Source organism: Candoia aspera, chromosome 3 (assembly GCF_035149785.1).
Source record: "Candoia aspera isolate rCanAsp1 chromosome 3, rCanAsp1.hap2, whole genome shotgun sequence".
Classification (NCBI taxonomy): domain Eukaryota; kingdom Metazoa; phylum Chordata; class Lepidosauria; order Squamata; family Boidae; genus Candoia; species Candoia aspera.
The window spans coordinates 102252484-102273756 of NC_086155.1; the positions used below are offsets into that span (position 1 = coordinate 102252484).

Here is a 21273-nt window from a genome sequence, read left to right on the forward strand (position 1 = left end):
CACAGCTCCTAGATCAGTGCTGCTGATTCCTAACTCTAATTTTATGTAATTAATGCTTAGATGTTTTCCTTAATCTCTTGAGTTGTCTGACAGCTTCCTCAGCCTTAAGCTGCTGGTGGTGGTTCAGACAGGGTGATGTTTTGTGGTTGCTCATGGCTGGGAGGATCAGGAAAGGCATTGATATAGTACCCTGGGTAAGATCATCCTTTGCTTTGGGCTGCCAGATGGTTTGCCTCTTGGCCACGGCAAGCAAGACCTGGCAGCAGAAAGCTGAGGCAGCAGAGATGGAGAGCTTCAAAGTGTCTCTACAGCAACTGAAAAGTGAAAATGTCATTAACAATCCCAGGGATAAAGAAGGAAGTTGGGAGAGGGCAACATCAGATGAAAAAGTCTGACCAAGGAAACAGGCAAGCAAGTGGACAGTCCTGTAGGTCTTAGAATTAGAAATCAGAAACTAATTCCAACCTGGATGACATGTAGAGGGCACATCTATGAAATCATTTCATAGGACTATTGTTTTCCCAGAAGAATGAAAAGAATGATCTGCCTAAGTCAAACAACATCCTCCTCCCCCAAAACTCTTACCTGAGTGATCAGAAGAGCTGATGTGAAATACAAAGCCAAGAAATCTGAACCTGAGCTCTCACTGCGATTGTTCTTCTGGACTTTTCTTTCCTTTCTCCCTCCTGAAGTTGACTTCCCCTCAGATCAGTCCTGGTCAGGAAAAGTCACTTCTTTCTCCCTCCCACACACCCATTCCACACAGTATTTCTCTGGGTGTATCTCACACACCTTCCCTACTTTACAGTCTTGAAGCCCCCTGCCCACAATTTCGCATGCAACATGTACACACACCAAATAGCAGGATACCTACAAGTTTGATATTCCAATGTAAAGACAATTAGAGCAGGTATCTGATCTTGCTAATATGATGGGTTGGACTAAGAACAGATAAAATCTCTTTGTACGCTTACTTATATGAAGACAGAATCGCTATATGTTTAAGTTCACAGATGTCCTTTGTACCTTTCATGTTAATATCCTTAAGAATGGGATTTTTTATCATAGTAGCAATTTGTGCCTGTGAGTGACTAATTGTTCACGGAGTTCATGCCCTTAGAGGCGGCAGGATTTAAGGACATACAGTATGCTGCCATACAACCAGCTTATCTCTTCCTGGTGCAAATGCAGGCCAGCTTGTTAAAAGAACAATTAGGGCCTTGGCTCAGCTTATACTGTCTATCAACACTGTATGCTGCTTTCACATCATGAAGGACAACCATTTCTCTTAGTGGTTATCTTGCTTCCTTATCAGTTCTAAAGCAATTCGTTCTATAGTTGGGATCTTCTACCAGTGTGTGCACCTATTCAAACTCTTTGATCAACTTACTACATAAGTAGATCTTATACTGTGGCTCTTCCTCTTGGCTTTTCTGGCTGCAAGACGCCAATGGCTCACTGCTAGCTGTAAGCTGCTAGCTTTGGCTTATAAAACATTTAGACTTTCTCCAAGTTGTTGGTTTTCTTGGTAAGTGATTCGTAACCACGACACTAGCATCCAAAGCCAAAATGGCCATGGAGGCATCGTGCCCAGTGATTTGATGGGGAAGGAGCTTTTCCACAGTAGACTGGCCAAGCCAATTGGAGCTGAACAGATCACTCTTTGACAATGTCCACCCCAGGGTTGTCCCTGAGGGACCCTAAATTGTCTGCATAGGAAGCTTTCTGTTGGGAGAAAAAAGAAAACATCTCTTCCAATTTGGAACACAGGAAAATCTGACCACCTGCTTAAACATTGCTAATAAAAAGGACCCTTCTAACTGTTCTAATTAACATGGATTACTAAAGAAGATTTCTTTAAAAGTGAGTGAAGTGGCGAATTCCAGTTTGCTTTCATAATTAATTATCACTGTAAGTTTGGAATTGTGCTATGGGAATTATTCTGAAGAAATGCCACATATGAGAGTGTGATCTTGTGTGTGTGGTAATAAATGTGAACAACTATCTGCTTATTTAGGTATAGCTTAAATATAAGCTATATTTAAGCTATACCTAAAGTCACTCAGTTCTTAGTAATAAAAGGTCAGAGTTCTCCCTCCCTTTTTCTTATCATAATTTGCCTCTCCAAACTCAAATTTTATCAAGCATGATCTTCAGTTGTCCTGGCAGTGGACTTGAATATGGGGGTTAATGTTTCAATTACTCTTGAAGTCAATAAGTTGATTCCCTTTTAAAATGTCATTTCTTTGTTTCTGGAAATTAGTAGGGCATGAAGTTGCTGGTTGTTCCAATACAACTGTGTAACATATGCGTTGAAGAAAAGTGCAGTATGAAATGCAGGGACAGAGTATGTTCAGTCCTTATTAATGGTCAAGCCACTACGATCAAACAATCTGTTTTGCAATCAATAAGCACTTCTATCTGTATTACAGTTCCTCAATTCATATTGGCTGCCTTTCTCCCCAAGAGAGAGTTAAGGCAGATTAAAATTTCACATAACAGGTATATTCAGTCTTGGGCAAGAACCTCAGATGTATCTTGAAGAATATTTAGAACAAATACCCTCAAAAATATTGGGAAGAGGAATTCCAGCAATAATTGGCAAGTGAGCTAGGACATGGTCTACTTTCTGTCTAATTGGCTTTGTGAACAAAAGATTGGTTTCAGCATTCAGAATTCAAGTTCACGTATTCAGTACATATTCATAATTTCTTCAGTTTAATTTGGTTCACAGCTTGTTGCAAAGAAAACATTGAACATTACTCATTTAGGAGTATCCATTTCCTAAAGGTACAATAAGAGACAAAAAAGTGACTAGCAAAACTGACTAGCAAGAGTTTTTCAAAGTCTGCAGAATTATTGAGGAAGAAAATGGCTTTAAGTACAGATGAAATGTACTGAACACTTCCTATAGTTTTTCTTATTTGATCGATATCTCCTTCATTTTCTAGGATGCCCAGACTCCCTACATGAGGTTCAATTCCCCTGTGTAAAGATTCTGTAAGACTGGTTGCTTATCCATGAGACAGTCTGGGTATTATATACCTTTTATCTCCAGTGATTTGGCCAGATGAAACTTTCAAAGATTCATCCATATATCCCACTACTTTTAATAGTAGTGAGATGAGAGTTCGGCCATACTAGAATGGAGACAGGCTGCACTCCCCCAACTCCCCCCCCCAATGTTTATCTAAATGAAAATGTTGCTGCTTATATTTAAGATTGCTAACATGGGTGAATGCCCCATAACAATATTGTTGTTGTTTATTCGTTCAGTCGCTTCCGACTCTTCGTGACTTCATGGACCAGCCCACGCCAGAGCTTCCTGTCGGTCGTCAACACCCCCAGCTCCCCCAGGGACGAGTCCGTCACCTCTAGAATATCATCCATCCACCTTGCCCTTGGTCAGCCCCTCTTCCTTTTGCCCTCCACTCTCCCTAGCATCAGCACCTTCTCCAGGGTGTCCTGTCTTCTCATTATGTGGCCAAAGTACTTCAGCTTTGCCTTTAATATCATTCCCTCAAGTGAGCAGTCTGGCTTTATTTCCTGGAGGATGGACTGTTTTGATCTTCTTGCAGTCCAAGGCACTCTCAGAATTTTCCTCCAACACCACAGTTCCAAAGCATCTATCTTCCTTCTCTCAGCCTTCCTTATGGTCCAGCTCTCGCAGCCATATGTTACTACAGGGAATACCTTTGCTTTAACTATGCAGACAACAATATTAAAAATTGAAATATTCTCATTATGGCAAACTGGAAAGGCTATTTGCAAGCATTGCTAAAATACTTTTCACTGTATCATTATTAAGGCATTAATGACTACGTCTCCACTCATATAAATTAGCCTCAGGGACTCCCTTCTCAAGCTTAGGTTGAAGTCAAATTCCATTGCTGCAGGGCTGTGGCAGATAAGAGAGAAGACACGCCCTGCTGCTCAATTCCAGTGAGCAAGCAATGTGAAACATTTTTGGCGAGACGGGGCTGAGGTGTCAAGCAAGGCCGGAAAGTAGTGTCTCATTTGGCCTTGCCCTGTCTACATCCTCTCTGGAGAAGAATTCTCCCCACTGAGAATCAAAAGTCCTTGTATTAACTGACTGTAGGGTACATACATTAAAGATCTAAGCCAAAGTACTTTATTTTGGTCATTGACCTGCCAAACCTACCATAAACCATGGGGATAAAATAAGATAAAATATAAAACAAGATCAATAAAAGACAATGGAATAAAGGATCAATTGAATACGGCCAGCACAAGGTGAAACTTTCTTAGTTCAAGCAAACCACTTTGAACACTGAGATCAAGAATACTAAAGCTTCATTGAAAAGGCCATTGGAAATAAAGCTAGAAACAGATAAACAGGAGAGATAACAATTTCAGTATTGTTATTACTAAACTTGGAAGAAGTTTAATCAAACTGTTCCTAGTGAGGACCTGTCAAATCTCGCTGGCTGTTAAACAGAACTTTGAGATACAGTATTATAAGATGGTACATAGCTCTGGTCAGCTAAAAGATAATTGAGATAGTGAGCTAATGAAAGTGTGATAAACTTTTGTCACAGATCTTAGTAGGATTGGCAGTAAAGAAGCATGTCAGGTGTTCTTTCAATGGCTCCTGAATTAGGCATTAATTACATGGGATTTTATGGGATCTGCCTTCCAGAACTTTAGTTTGGAGAGCATTACAGTGTGTGAGTGTCAGAGCCCTTCATAATTATGGTATGGTGATCATATTAAGAAGTCTAACAGACTTATGATGGTAACTTGGTTGCCTAAGATATCAAGAGGAATTAGGCTGCACTCACTCTGATGCTTCATATCAAATATTTGTTTTCTGAGGTTTTTCCTAGCCAGCTCATACCCCATTGTCATTAGTGTTGGAATTGTCAGGGGTCAACTCAGCATTGTCTCATAAGGATAAGGGGGTCTTTCTAGTAAACGCATCTCTATTGTGCGTGTGGGATGTCACATGGGTCACCTGATTTCCACTTACTCCTTCTCCTTGGGTTTGGGGATTAACAATCTCCATTACCCTTTCGCACGCCTGCAAGCAGGAGGTGCTGCAGAATGCAACTCTCGTCCTTTCATCTTGCTTGCATGCAGACCTTTCTATTTCCATAAGAATGTCTACAAAGAACCAGTGATGATTAAGTACCTTCTACTATGAATCTACTTGTATCCAGATCTACTGAATAAATGTAAGCTATCTCTATTTTTTTTTCTTCATCTGATTACTGTGTGAAGACTGAATTTATTTCTGAATGTAATTAAGCTTCAATGTGCAAGTTTGGGTTCACGCTTCTACTCTGCAAGATTGTTGTTAGCTGCTTGGAGTTCTTTTATTAACCTTTAAAACTCCATGGTGGGACGCGGTGGCGCTGCGGGTTAAACCGCTGAGCTGTCGATCGGAAGGTCGGCGGTTCGAAACCGCGCGGCGAGGTGAGCTCCCGTTGCTCGTCCCAGCTCCTGCACACCAAGCAGTTCGAAAACATGCAAATGTGAGTAGATTAATTGGTACCGCTTCGGCGGGAAGGTAACGGCGTTCCGTGAGTCATGCTGGCCACATGACCCGGAAGTGTCCCTAGGGACAACGCCGGCTCCAAGGCTTTGAAACGGAGATGAGCACCGCCCCCTAGAGTCGGACTCGACTGGACTTTATGTCAAGGGAAACCTTTACCTTTACCTAAAACTCCATCAATTAGTACACGAGTACAGGAACCCAAAGTGGTGCAGCTTCTCCTCAAACTCCTTTTTCCATTTTGAGATAAAGGAGTCATCTAACACATATGGGGTTAAGCCTATAGGGAAAATACCAAGCCTTGGTCAAATTCAAAGATGTTAGTCCATACACTAACTTCAATTTTAAGTACTCCTGCTTCCATAGAAAGATCAGCATAAGGCATGGCACAGGCACTTGAAGAATATTTCTTAGGAACCTGGACTGAACAGACTCCACCTTTGAGAAACTGGAATAAATATAAATTACACTTGGTAAAGGAACTGCCTAAGTGCCTTCGACGAAATGAGTTTTATTGCAGTCGAAACAAACTGGGCTCCCCAAGAATGGTAAAAGGCTTGAATAGTTGATGCATGTTGTCACATAATCTCTCTGGGTGTGCCTTCCCCCTGATGCATGGCAAATTAGTCCTAGGTATTTAGAGCAGTTTATTTGTTCTAAACTGTGCCCATTTACTGATAAAGAAACACTAGGAATGCTGTTAAGGATTCCACTTAAGGATTTCCTCGTACTGGCCCTATCTGTCAAGTGGGAGTGGGCTATTTGATGGCCTAAGTCTGCAAGCCGCCTGAAACACAGTTGCTCAAAATGAACACTATTGTTTTTTGCCATTTGGAAACAGGAAGCATTAAAACATTATCAATAACATGCTTTAGCAGTCTGGTTTTTTAAAAACCAAAAAGAAGTAATCGCCTAATTTTCTCCCCAGACAAAAACAAAGAACAGCCCACAGGACAATGAGCCCTCCATACCTTCCAGTATCAGTTTGTGTCCACTGTGGCTCCTGGCCATTGAAAACATATTAAATGTAAAACACTGGACATCGCAACGTTTTCCACCAGTGCCCTGGGAGCATTGAATTCCATCAGCATTCCTAGTAATTTCCTAGGCATTCCTTAACAGCATTCCTAGTAATTTCCAGCTACTCCCAGACTTCTCTGTCAACTCTTGAGCTGCTGACTGAATTCTTAATGAAGAACTTGTTACTTACCTGTAACTGCAGTCCTTTGAATGATTAACTGTGAATTCACATACATAGGTTATGCAGTTGCACTGAGTCCCAAATGGAGCTTCCTAAAGCTTATAGAATTGTTTCGCAGGTGCCTGACTCCCATGCATATGATGTTACTAGACATGACTCTTTCCAAATCCCTTCAGTTCCTAAAACTGACACAGTGGATCCAAAGGAACAGTGAAGTGATGAGAGACCAAGCAAGATGGGAGGGTGGGCTGTGAATTCAGAGATGACCAAATAACTCCAGTTACAGGTACTTTTATTCACTGTGATTCACCATGAGTAAATAGCAAGCAGCTTACTTGGGAAAGTCTGTTCATCCTAAAGTGACAGAAGAGGACAGCCCAGCCTGCTCTCCAGCATTAATTGTGGGAGGGAAATACCTGGAGGAAGGCTGCTGATGTTGCCATCCCTCTAATGGAGTGAGTGCAGAGCAGAAGGGTACAGGGCTATTTGGTCAGCTGGTACCCAAGTTGAATGATGGGCACCATCTATTTGGAGCAACACAGTAGAAAAGGCTACATTCTGTCAATGGGTCTTGCAGGCCAGGAGTAAACACTGGTCCCAGCAACATAGTGCTGTGCAATTTGAATAAAATGAGCATGACAGACATCCCAGATATGAAATTATGTTTTTCAGGGGTTGGGAGAAAGTAATATAATGACTCAAGTGGAAGGCTGAAACCGAACTTGGCAGAGAGGAAGTACCTGGGCAAGGAACTACTGTGTCCCTATTAAAAATATGGGAGAGTCTCTTTATAAGGCACTGGTTTTTCAGCTTGACATCAACTAGCAAAAATGTTACTCTGTGTGTGTGTGTGTGTGTGTTTTGGGGGGAGGGGGGAGAAAACAGGACAGTAAGCATGGGGCCAGAAGGCTTAGGTCAGAAATGACAGAAACACTGGGGGATAAGAGTTGTAGTAAGCTTTTCACAGAATGCTTCATCAGTGATTTAGAAAAAGTTCTTCCCAGTAAAGGTAAAAAGGAAGAAGTGACCACAGGGCATGCCTTTATTGAAAAAGAGAACCAAGACCCAGTTTCAAATGCAAAAGACAGACTAAAACATGTATGCATAGGAAGCCCTCATGAAAAGCTCCCAAGAAGCCAAAATCATCCTCCCTACCTGTTCCTGGAGGTGTTATGGAATCAAATTGTCCATGCTGGAAGGAAGTACAGTAGGAAGCAGGCTCTGGAGGGAAAATGTCTGATAGATGGAGAGGTTGTCAATTTAGGTCAGGAGGAGGAGATACCCCTGACAGGTGAGACAGAATAACAGGGCAAACCACAGCTGCTGTAGCCACCAAAGTGTGATGAGAATGTAGTCAAATCCATATTGCTCTTCACCAGCACTCTGATCCCTGCAAGCAGAAACAGCTAGGGACTTAAGATGAAACAGCTAGGAACTTAAGATGAAACAGCTGGGAACAGCTGTTCTACCTCTTATTCAGCAACTGTTGCCAGCAGCGATCACTTCATTCTGCACAATGGTAGAATGGGCCCTTCTCCCATCCCAGAAGCTTGATATGGACCACCAATGAATTTGGATGTGTTAAAATTGACTTTCCAAATGAACACTCAAGAACCCAGCATATGAGGGGTTACAGATATTCAGACTTTATTATAAATAAGAAATACTGTTTTATACAAAAACTGCCAAGTGTTGCATTTTTGTTGTTTTTGTTCATTGCTCCTAAACAGCAAGACCAGAGGTTGAAGCAAAAAAAAAAGGGGAGTGAAGGCACATATAGAGGTGCTCACAGTTGTTTGTTTGTGTGTGTGTGTGTGTGTGTTTTAAATGAGGGGAATTCTTCAGGAGGTGTTTCCTGTGGCACCCAGTTGTATGTTTCTGTGAGCAGCTGTTGCATTATTTTGTTATGAAAGTAATAACTTGGACCTATACAAATGTGATAATGGCTATTAACACAGTATTTGTAATTAAGAGAGTCCATATAAATGTCTTATTTATTTAAAAATAAAACAAAATTTGTTACTTAAACCCAGTTTGTTTTTTTTAAGGAAAAGGGAAAATGCTAGAGAGGCAATGAAAAGGCCAGAAGCACACAATCAAATTCAGTTTTGTTACTTTCTTTAAATATATATATATATATTCTTTTTTCTTTTCTTTTTGGAAGATGATACTGTTAGAATGCAGCCATACGACTGGCTTGGTCAGATGGAAAACACTGGTGTTTTTTTAATTTTTGCTTCAGGTATGAATGCAAGCAGGTCATAGTACGGTTTGGGAGAACTGTTAGAATGGAAGGCATTTGGAAAATGTAAACCAAAGCCAAAGCTGAACTTTGATTTTTCTACCCAAAGGTACATGTTGAAGGCTGAGCCCAAGATCTGCCACCAGGCCTACAGTAACAATCTGATCCTCAATGTAGTGGTGCGACTGTGTATGCTTAGGACCAGTTCAAGTAGTACATGAGGAGCTCATGTGCTTAAACCATGCTTGATTTCCCTCTGTATAGAAACATGGCATGTCTGAGAGAAGGGTTCTAGTCTAACCCTTTCCCTGACATGATTGTCTTCTCCAGGGGAGCTTTATCTGTGAAAATAAGAGCAATCTTAATTTCCTACAGAAGCCTATCAAGAAGCTCATCACCTTTCATAAAATCAAAGTCAATTCAAATTGTTAATTGGAAAGCAATGAAACAATCCAGATAAGCTTTGGAATTCAAGTGATATTTTGCTCCCAGCATGAGAGTGGGAGACAAATCCAGATCTGTTTCCTATTTTGCACCATGCAGAATCTCAAAGAACAAAGTATCATTAAAAGGGCCCAAAGTATGTTAGTATTTAATGAGTGTCAGGGCGCCAAATCCTTTGGGCATCAGTGCTGGTTTTAGATGAAGAGATGGGAAAGAAGTTGGCCCTCCAGGGAATATACAGGGCAAACAGTCTGATGTTAGTATCATAGAACGTATTAACGACCAGTATGGGAATGCAAAGGGGCAAATCTGGGCAGAGGAAATACTTGATCTTCACCACTCCCTGCAAGGCACACCAAGATGAAAGAGGAAAGGGTGTAGGTAGGGTGTTAATTAAGAGGAAGTGAAGGGGAACTGTGCCACTCTAGAAACAAGACCAAGTATATTTACACAGGGGAAGCGGAGAGAGAAACAGATGTCCTCACACAACAGCCATGATTTGAAACAAAAACACAAAGCCCCCACATTCACACAAAAATATAACTTTGAAATAATTAATAGCACCAGTGTGTGTCAGATAATAAATTTCTTCCCCTCTACGCAAACATACAAAGTTGCATAGTGTTTGAGGGTTGGTACACACAGTTCTCAAAAGGCAGGGGGGTGGAAGCATCAGACCACACTAATGAGGAAACAACGGAGGCTGATATGGTTTCCTCCAGTTCAAGGTGATGTATGGGAGATTATGAAAAAAAGCCACCTTCCACCTACAAGAAAGCTTTCCCAAATGGGAAAAGGGGCAAAACTTCTGAATAGGGCAGACATTCATGCTGAGTTGCAAGCAACTCAGCTGGTCAATACTGCAGTTTCTAAGGTATTTGTCCCTAAAGCTAGGCCTGACCATTTTTCTTTTTTTCCCAGAAAAAAAAAAGTCAATTGTACTTTACTGGGATTTGATTACTTTTAGGCAAGAGACATACTCTTCATGGCAAAACAACAACAACTTGATATAAAGAGGACTGCAAGACCTCTTGGGCTTGTTTTGACCAAATAAAGTTATAATAGCTTCATTTTTTGGAGGGAAACCTAGCAAGTAAAGTTCCTTCTGAATGAATTGCTTTCCCCCCCCAAATGTTAGGAGAACTGTTAAAATCTTTTTCATTTTTAAGAGAAAAAAAATCTGTCCATCTTAATCCAGACTCAGGAACAATTCTGGCCACAAGCAGATTCTTCCAAATAGAACTGAAGCATCTGACTTTATCCTTACAGGCTCAAACGCATGCCTGCTTTACAGGCCCAGCTTTAGCACCATGGAAAACTAATATACCACTCCTTCCTCATGACTCCTCAAAAGCATTTCTGAGAACTGTCTCAGAAACAAGATATACATATACATATTGCACACTAGAAAGGTTCCTAAAAGTTGGCAACTGGCTACCAAAGTGTTGAGTGGCTACTAGTTTAGGAATAGGGTCAGCCTTTTCTCCTTGTTTTGGAAGAATGCTGATTCTGAAACCCACTTGCATTTCTTGGAATGGGTGGTTATCCTGGCCATTGCTGTTTAATACTTTGGTAGCCAAACCATTTCCTTCATAGAACAACAATTGGCAGGAGGGCAGAAGATACAGGAATGGAAAAGGGAATGAAAATAAGAGCCTGCGTTTGTGCCCTCCCTCACTTCAGTTCTCGGTACAAAGTCCAACATATTGTAAATTAAGAGAGAAGTATTTTTCTGAGAAAAAGAAAGAAGGTAGAGTGTTTGAGCAAAAGAAGTGTATAGATTGTATGTCTTGATATCTTTCTGATGCCCCGAGGCTTGTAATTAATTTGCTTTTAGTTCATAAACTTGATCCCCCCCAACCCCTGAACTAGGAAAGAATGAACAACTGAACTGTGTGGGAGATGAGGTCAAGGTCCTGAAGAACATCATCTAGGAATTAAGGCACTCCACAGCCAAAACTGTCTCACCAGTCATTGAGGGAATGCCCCCCCCCTGCCCTTGGCACACCCTTAGGGTTTTTCAATGGGTGGGGTATTGAAACAGCCACTTGGCAAGGTCTTCTTGATGTCCTGTAGATTGTTAATGTCTTTCGAAATGGTGCTGATGTCCCTGTTGTATTCATTGATGGCACTAGCTTGCTTTTCGGCTGCTTTCTCTAGATCAGATACTTTCCGGTCCAGATCATTATCCTTCATCTGTTTTTTTGCAGCATTTAAAGTATCTTCAATGTTGCTCAACTGACTCTGGTCCACAGGTTCCACTCGTGCTACAGGGACAGAAAAGTACAAAGTTAGGATGGCCCCTTCAATCTATTACAAGAATTATTTCCAATCACAAGATTGGACAGAAAGAGTAAATCTCTAACAGCAATATAACATTAATGGCCTTATTTGCATTTTTTAAAAAACAAACAATAGATCAGCCTAGCTTGTTAAACTATACTAGGGGGAAACACTTCCTTTAACTTTGCATTCCAATTGTGAAATTCCAAGATGGGGGGGAAAATCTATGAATCAAAATATTATGACATTTGAACTGGGCCAGAAACTGCACTCAATTCCAAGTTTCTTTTAAATGCATCCCCAGAAATTCAAATTTTGTAGAATTTGTAAATCTTCATACTGAGAATATTTATATTTTACCAACTGATATTCATTTAAATTGTGCTTTAGCATCTGTTTTCCTACCTACACGTGTATGTACATTTTTCTTTTAACAACACAGTGCAACTTATGCCATTCCTTGCCCACTACCAGACTTTCACCATTAGGATTTCTCTCTCATGTTATGCTTTAATTTTGCAGAGCAACCATCAGTCCAAGCTGAACCATACAAGATCAGTTTCTATCACAGCCAACTGAAGGATACTGGAAGGTATGCGGCAACCTAGATTTTTGCTACTGTATTATCTTCTCTCATTTGCATGGGAGAAAGAACCATGTGAGGTACTTGGGAGGAATTTCTCTACCCAACTTTGCACTTCTGTCCCTCTGGATTCTATTGTAGGATGTGTGGAATTTTGGAGAAACAGGTTCTAGGACTGAAAAAGTTTAGTTCTAGAAAGAGCTTGTTATACTCCAATAAAACTTATTTTTTTCCTCTATAACAGCAGACCAAGATATATGGTAAACCAAATATATGGTCTTATCAGTTTCACCAAGCTATCTGCTAGGTTGTTGCATGAAGAGCTGCTGTGTAAACAAAAACGAAAACAAATGAAAGTTCCCTTTGACTCATAAAACTAGTTTTGTGTTTCCTGAATCCTGACCAGGGAAATCTCAGCTAAGAGATTCTCAGGTTTGGAAGGAAAAAAAAATAGAGGGGTGAAGGCTAGAATATTAACATATAAATAATAAGAGGGCATCCACAGGTATGCATCTCTGTTCAATTTACATGCCAATGTAGAAAGACAGAAAATAAGCCCAAATGTTTAAAAAGGCCCAACATAACGAACGTTTCAGCAATACCCATCATAAATGTTATTGTATTTCATGTAAGAAATTAATATGCTAGCATCAAGTACAGTGTCAATTTTATGGACATTATTATAGCAATGCTACTTACATTATTTATCTTTTAAAATTTTCATTAGCCTACATAACCTTCATCCCCAATATGATAATTGAATATATGAAGGCTGTTACTTATATTTTAATTAATCAGAAATTTGGATTGCAAATAATACACTCTCTACCTGATAGTTTTGGAGTTGCCTGCTTGTGTTATCATTTAAATCACTGCACTCTTCATTTAAATCACTGCACCCCACTCTAGATGTGTGTATTTTAGTATTTTGAGTAAGTCCACAAAAGGTTTAGATCAACTTTCCCAGCCACTTCCAAGGTTAATATATCCATCAATATACACCCATGTTACTGCTGAAAGTGCAGAGGTAGCCAGTCATCTTTAGAAGTACTTATCACCCATCTTTCACAAACAATACATCCTCCAAATGTTTAGGACTATAATTCCAAACATTGCTTGCCAATATCCTTGCTAGCTGGGACTCATCAGGTTGTAGATCAAAACACCCTGAAGACATAGCCAAAGGCAATATCCTGACACCTAACTCATTTATAGCAGAACTGTCTAGTAAATCACCAGCTGAAAGGAAACATATGAAAAAAAACATACCTAGTTTTTCAAGAAGTTCATTAATCATGCTCAGCAAGCTGTTCACAGAGCTCTTTGCCTTCTTTGCATTATCTTCTGCTTCCTGAGCTGCTTGTGTAGCCTGTAAAATTAAATGTAAAGTAGGCATCTTATCCAATGACTCATGGGTGAACACATGAATCAGCTATGTGGAATGATGCCATGTTCTGCTACCAAACTTGAGAATGATTTGGGATGTCCACTTCTACAAATGCCATGTTAAAATCACTGAATAATAATCACACTAATATGAATTTTCTCTCATTGCTGCATAATGTCATGTCATTTCCAAAGGATGGCAAAAGTGATCAGAAATGAGGTAGTCAAAGGAAGAATATTATGTGTTTTCAGTGGTAAGAAGGGTTTTGCAATCTTCTGACAAGAAGTGTATGTTCATTTACCTACTTATAAAAATTAAGAATAGTACATGGTGAACTTGATAACGGATGAGAATCTTAAACAACCAAATGGGTTGTTAAGTCATAGTTACTTACCATTCCTGCCATCATCATATCTTGATCAGCACTTTGCTGTTTCTTGTTTAACTCTTTTTCTGCTTCTTCCAGTTGTTTTAACATGTCATTAACTTCTTTGTCCAACTCGGTAACAGTGGTAAAAGTGTTGTCTGCAACAGCCTTTGTATCACCAGCATTCTAGGATAGGCAGAAATCAAATTCTTGAAGATATTGAACATATTCCCAGGTTAAAAGATTGGACACCAAAAGCCTAGCAACACAGAGGACTGTCTACTTATTTCAACAGAGTTCCATGTGCATTAGCACTTAATAAGTTCCTTTATTTATTTGTTTAATTTTTATCCTGCCTTTATTATTTTTACAAATAACTTAAGGTGGCGAACATACCTAATACTCCTTCCTCCTCCTATTTTCTCCACAACAACAACCCTGTGAGGTGAGTTGGGCTGAGAGAGAGTGACTGGCCCAAGGTCACCCAGCCAGCTTTCATACCTAAGGCAGGACTAGAACTCCCAGTCTCCTGGTTTCTAGCCCAGCACCTTAACCACTAGACCAAACTGGCTAATTTCTCTTAAAGTCTTATTAACTCCATGAGAACATTTATGAATGACCTATACTGTCAAGCTCATTAGTCTAGGTAATCCAAAATTGTCAATGACCGTGATATTTGGTCGCAACAGTCTTCAAGCCCCATTTGTGTATCTTTGGTGGTCCCTGTTATAATTTGAACTAACCAAAGGGGAAAGCATCATGTCACAGCCTCTTGCAGTAATCTTTGCCTTATACAGTACATGGTGTCATGACCTAGGGGCGACTGAAATCCTCTTAATTGCTCAGCTGACATGGCTGGGCTACACACTTTCTCTTCCTATCTCCAGGAAGAGCCAGCAACAGCCTTGCTTATAGGCTCTGTGCTCTCCAAGAGAACTGCAGGGTCCTGGGTCCACAGGCAACACAATCCTGCCAAGAATTGGGGGGAAACCCTGTTTGCTCTTTGGATGACCCAGAACTCTGCTACTAATATATATTCCTCCCAAGACTTACTTTCTGTACAGAGGAAGCAATTCTTTCAGCATCATCAGCTTTGTTTTTCGCTTCTCTGGCATCAGCAGCAGCATTGCCTAGTGTCAGTTCCGCTTGGCGGGTCTTACTGTTGGCATCCATAATGGTCTGGGTAATGGCAGGAATTTTCCTAAGAGCTTCCTCAGCAGCAGTCTTGTTATCATTCACACGCTTATCAAAGTCTGAAACCAAGAAGAAAAACAAAGTGCAGCTACAGTAGATCAAACAAAAATCTGTTCAGTCCAACCTTTTGGTCCAACAGCAGTCAAATTAATGCCACTGGCAGTTTGCAAAAGCAAAGAACATAATGATAGCATTCTCTAAAGTTAGGATTATAACTAATCACCCCTATCTGTTACTATTTGGCTTTTCAACACTGAAATCTGATTTAGCTATTATTGGCTGACCTATCCTCCCTATATAGGAACACTAAAAAGCGTGAGCTGAACTCTAGTATCTAAGGAGGGACGTTTTACAAGCTCCTTTGCTTTATACTTGTTCCTAAGACCTTAATTATATATAGCTTTAATTCTGAAGGAATTAGTTGCCTTGTGTCTGAAATGCATGACTTCAAACAGAAGGCTGGAAACTTGTATCAGATGCCTGTAACATCCAACTTCATATTGTCTGTACCTGCCTTGCACAGTCTTGTGCCCTACAGATGCTTTAGAATACAATTCCCATTAGCCCAACCCATGATCAGAGATGTTGAGAACTGTAGCCCAAAATTTTGGAAGAATGACAGATAGGGAAGGCTGCCTTATTCTTATTGACAGTGACTATCCATGGTTTCAGACAGAAGGTGTCTTTCCTAGTACTATTTGGAGATGCTCGGAGTTGAACCTGGGCACATCTGCGTGCAAAACATATGCTCCATCACTAAGCTACGATTCCTGGGAAACATCAAGGGCTTACATGATTGCTTACTCTTCCTTAAAAAAAAGAAATCTGGGTACATGGCATGCAGCAAGAAAATGAACCTGTTTCAAGCACTGTCCTTATTTCCAAGAACAATCCCAGGTTTTTCTTGATCGTTTGTTGTGTATTTGCTTATTTTGTGTGTATGTATGGAGGGGTATTTTACCTATTGTAGTTTTTTTTATTTGTGTCTGGTATGCACCTCTTTAAGCATTATCAGCTGATGCTTTGTTTTCGTGGAGGTAAATATGGTCTGGCGTTTGGGGCTCAGATCCCACTTCTGCCTCATGTACAAATTCTTGGTCAAATTAATTGTTTCTGCATCTCATTTCTCCTTTTGTAAAATAGATTTTGTAGCAAACAAATAACTATTTTTTAAAAATTAAAAAGCAGTCTTGGGTTCTGGAGGTTATATCCTACCTCCCTCTGATGTTTGGTTTAGAGAGAAGTTATTTTCCTTTCAGCCTCATTGGTTTGTTTTCTGGAAAGTCATGTTTTATGATTGGCTGTACCCATCATGGTGTGTATTTTGCAAGAGTATCACAAAGCTCGCAATATCCCCCATGTAAAAGGTCTTAAAGGGTTTAGGAACCTCTGCCCTTTTCTTTTTGCTGCTCTCAACAACTGCTGCTTCCTAGCCCTACTTCCCAAGATCCTTGGCCATGGGGCTCTTGTTGTACAAAGCCCACATTCTACCACTGAGTCCTGTCCCTTCCCAGGAAACAGAATTCTGCTTTCCCACAAAGTGAAACATCAACTGTGCTTTCCCCAGGAGAACACACTCTTGAATGAGTTGTAGCAGTAGAGATGGTAGGAACTGGAATAATAGATTTAGCAAGACGACACCTTGATCCCCACTCACAGAGAAGCCTGAGTCATTTAGGCGGGACATCCTGCCATTCTGTCACATGATTGCTTAGGAAGTCAGGCTGCCTACCTTTCAAATTGTTGAGGATGTCATTGGCCTCCTGGAGTGTGTTTCCTCCCTTCTTGGAAGCTTCTTCAGCCAATGCTTTGGCAGCATCTGCTCGGGCCAAGAGCTGATCAGCAGTCTAAGCAAATACACAGCAAATTGTCATATGCTCCTTTCTGACATGCCTGATCAAGTTCTAATGCTCAAACGGCGTAAGCACGAGGCATGTTTATTTCAAAGAGAAAGGCAGTCTGCCCAAAAATGCAAGGCCGTTCTCTAGATTTATTTCTATTCTATACGCATCCTGTACTATCAAAAAGGCACGTGGCAGGCATAAGAACTTGCAAATCTAGTCCACTGAGATTCCACTTTCCTTCCTCATTTTAATTCTACCCTCAGAGCTAAGTCTAAATAAGTCAGTTTTATGACCCTTTAGAAATAAACTTGGGTTCAGACTTTGGTGAATCTGAAGTGGAGCTTGATAATGACTTGCATAAAAAAGGGTGCTTTTTTGTGAATATCGAGAAGGCGTAACAGACACAAGAAAGGATAAGCTACACGGAGCTCTAGCCAATCATTATCACATGAAAAAAGCAGAGTCATACGGTAAATTTGTATCATTTCAGTAGGCATAAAAAGAAAATGAAACTGCATTTAAATGGAAGTGATGTGTACCACACTCCTAACTGCCCTCCTCACAATGCAGTCTTTATGTTGATACAGGAACATGATCAAATAACATATTGTAGGACTGTTACACTTCTGCAATGTGTGGTAATTATCAGAATGGATAAATACATAACCTAACATATATTCGTGACCTATCAGGGACAAGAATTTTTCCAGTTGCAACTGACCTGCTGCTCTGTCTTGCCTTTCTCCAAAAGGTTCTGAACTTCCAGTTCTTTCTCTCTCATGTCTTCTCTCAGATCTTCATAATTCTTTAGTTTGTCTTTAATGAGCAGTTCTAACTCCTGGGCTTCCTCCTTGATGTTCTTTGCCTCATTCTGCATATGGAGAAAATGTAGGAAGCAAAACAGCTTCAGGAAATGTGAGAATCCTGAACTGACGTATGTGTCTGAAATGCATGACTACACTTTCAAGAGATTTTTCTTACAAAACTAGCAACTGATGAACTGGATCAAAGACACTCTTTAAAGAGACCCCAGACCTGATGCAGATCCCATGGTGCTCTCTGTAGCACGTCTTTGATTAATGGGATGCTGAAGTTGTTGTCTTCAGGGATAGCTTAAGAACCATAATCTTTTTTTCAGAACGTTTTTGAAAACATTGCACAAAATAAGTGAACTGGGCTCTTGCCACTATGCCCAGTGCAGGCCTTCCCCTCCAAATCCCCTTTTTCTAATGGACCAAGATGAAGGGGAGGGGGTGCAATGTTTGAATAAGGCCTCAAAGTATGCCTTGGATGCTGGTACAAGCATGAGTATCCAAAACAATAGCAGACTTGGCTTTCCTATGGTTACCAATATTTTTGTACAACAGAAAAAAGAAAAAAGGAGCACTGAAATATGGAGGCCACTATCTCAGCAAGGAAAAAACATGGATTTCCAAGATATTTTACAAGCAGCTTTCCAATTTATGCATTTATTTGTTGGTCATAGCAGGTGTTAGCAGTCAGAGACCTCAAAAAAAGCCAAATCATGGTTGAACCTGATTAATACTTGGAAAGGAGATCTTCAGGAAATCCAGGGTGGTAAACTAGACTGGGAAGTAAAAAAATATCCCAGTACCAAGCTCCTAACAGCAGCACATGACCAAGGAAGCCAGATTCACACAGTCTCGTGAATCAGGTTTAATGCCAAGAAAAAAAGGATTAGGTTACAGAATCCTTGGAAACTAGGTATGTACAGTATACTGTAGCCCTCATTTACTGGTTAGTACATTAAGGCAGAGTGATTCTGAGCCACCTAATCCTTCTTTTCACAGACCCAACAGATGGACAGATGTCTTGCTTAAGAGATAAATCTAAAAAATCCACCTGGTCCAAATCTACCCTGTTTTGAAAACCTTTCCCTTTCCCAGACCTGAGAATGCTGATACACCCAGAAGAAAATGGAAAGTGACATCTACAATTTCAAGAAAATAGCAGGGATGTGTCTACACAACCGTCAGGAGGCTGGCTGCATTTGAGAAAAGACTTTACCCACTTTCCAAATTTTATACATGTTAGATAGCTTTAAAATATTCTACAGACATTGATTTAAATCTATTTTGAGTTATTCTTTCACATGATTTGTCACAATTCCTTTGTTTTAAAAAGCACCACATAAATAATTCCTTAGCTGAAGTTAAACTTGAAAGATTGTCATCTGTGTTACCTAAGACGGGCCAGTAGAGTTTTCAGGACTTGTCAGCCATAATACTCAAATACCCTCTGCAAGGAGCCCATCTCAACATACCTCTAGCCCTGCAGAGTCTATGGATGGTAGAGCGGTGAGATTTGCATAGATTTGTAGAGCTTTTTCCCCAGCTTCTTTTGCTTCCGCAGAGACCTTATTTGCTTGCTTTTCTAGGTCTCGGGCAATATTCTTTGCTTGGTTATACCTAAGAAACAAGAGTATTCCATTAGTGTTTTGTACGGCCTGGTTGGAGTGAGCATTGTCTCTGTAGCCATCCTTAATGTTTTGGAGGATGTTGAGATCTGCAACATGGGTAGGGCCATGCCTCACATGCAAGCAGGACCTGAAGGCTGAAGGCTGCCCATCTTTGGTTTAAGAATATTTGTTTTTCTTTGATCTTGGTATTCAACTTTTGCCAAGAGAAACTGTATGACTGACTCAAATGGAAGGACTCCTCAATGGCAGGGCACAAGCTTTTTTGTTGCAAAAGGTCCTCATGTGAGCACTTCCATCGTCTTTTAGAAGAGAGAAAAGAAGACTTCCCCTTATTCAAGCTTGACCTCTGGAAGTGACATGGGTCCAAACTGAAAGCTGTGAGAACAAAAGCCCTTTCTTACCTGCATTATTTAAAACAGGCTGTTGGCTTACAACTCTAACAGGACACACATGCATGAGATGTGGTGTCTTGGGCCCCCACTAATCCCCACAAGGAGTCTGCAAACTGCCCTCCCCCAAACCTGCGACATCTTTTCCGTAACTCCTGGGGACAGCGGACTAGGTATATTGCCACCAGCCACTTACCTCAGAGAAAACCCTCTCTGCCACTGATTTTCCAGAGAAAAATATATGACCTGGCAGGAAGGTGTATGTGAAAGCTAGGGTTCCCTCCCCATCCCCCCCAAAATGAGTACTGGTGGTTTGATGGTTTGTCAAGAATGCTAAATTTGTATTATATACTGCAAATTCAATAGCTGAAAAAAGCCTTCTGAAGACAGTGATCTTAGATAGTCGTTCCCTCAGTCAGAACAGTTCATAAAATAAAACCATCTATAGTTCAACTTGCTTCACTCAGCTTGTGATTCAAGTTATTTGGTATTCAAGACAAAGACAAAATGGAGGCTACTCCCTCCTCTTACAAAAATCAACCTGAGAAGAGAAAAACACCTCCCAGATTGGTTCTTCAGCGTTAGCTTCTTCTGGGCTTCTCTTGTCTCTGTGTCCATTACCTGGATGGGCAGGTCAGTTAACTTTCCTTTACCCACTGCAGTGGAAATATCCCAAGTTTATTACAACATCTAAATCCTGTCCTAAATTCCTCAGCATTTTATCCTTTCAGCTCCTGCATCTGCATTTCTGGTTATGGTTTTCGCTACATGGTTGTACTGTAATTGCCTAAAAGCAAGCTTCAAATCAGGAAGCCTATGATTCAATCTTGATGCTGTCATAAACTCACTAGCTAGTTGTGCTCTCTGTCTTTTTTTTTTCCAGCTTTCTATACATACAGCAGGGAGAATTACACTGACCTATCCTCACAGGGTAGTTAACATTATGTATTATAGAGTGGGCAATGTCTGAAAAGTTTGGGAACCATAGCTCAGCTTCTTAATCTTCTGGAGGGCTGCAGGAGGACTTTACCTGAGTGAGTGGGGCCAAACATTTTTTACTCTTTTATTTTTGGTTTCCTCTTTGGGTGTTTTCAGGGAAGGAATGAGAGTGGGAAGCAAAATGATCCCATTTCCACCCCTAACACTCCCAACTCTGGAAAATTAACTCTGAAACTTTTCAGGTTAGCTTTAGTTGGGGGTGGGGGGGTGGGAAGCAATGTATTTAATAGAAGCCTTCTATTCTCATCCTTAATCCCCCAAAGCAAGCCAAAATAGGCCAAAAAAGGGGGGGATATTTGGAGATATTAAAAAGTGGCCATTTTGTCACCTAATTTCAGCAGCATGATCTTGAGATACTGGGGGCAGTAGGCAGTCTTTGGCCACT

The 21273-nt window shown here is 40.6% G+C and overlaps 1 protein-coding gene across 1 annotated transcript in view; it reads right to left on the reverse strand.

The window, feature by feature from the left end:
* Window positions 1-8339: 8339 nt before the first annotated feature.
* The window catches only part of LAMC1 (laminin subunit gamma 1), a 126977-nt gene continuing 114043 nt past the window's right edge, over window positions 8340-21273 (reverse strand). The window contains exons 22-28 of the mRNA XM_063298447.1: window positions 19345-19489; window positions 17782-17931; window positions 16949-17063; window positions 15076-15275; window positions 14050-14208; window positions 13538-13637; window positions 8340-11669 (exon numbers count right to left, since the gene is read on the reverse strand). Of these exons, the coding sequence (XP_063154517.1) occupies window positions 11413-11669; window positions 13538-13637; window positions 14050-14208; window positions 15076-15275; window positions 16949-17063; window positions 17782-17931; window positions 19345-19489 (1126 nt within the window). The 3' untranslated portion in view covers window positions 8340-11412. The remainder of the gene's footprint in view (window positions 11670-13537; window positions 13638-14049; window positions 14209-15075; window positions 15276-16948; window positions 17064-17781; window positions 17932-19344; window positions 19490-21273) is intronic.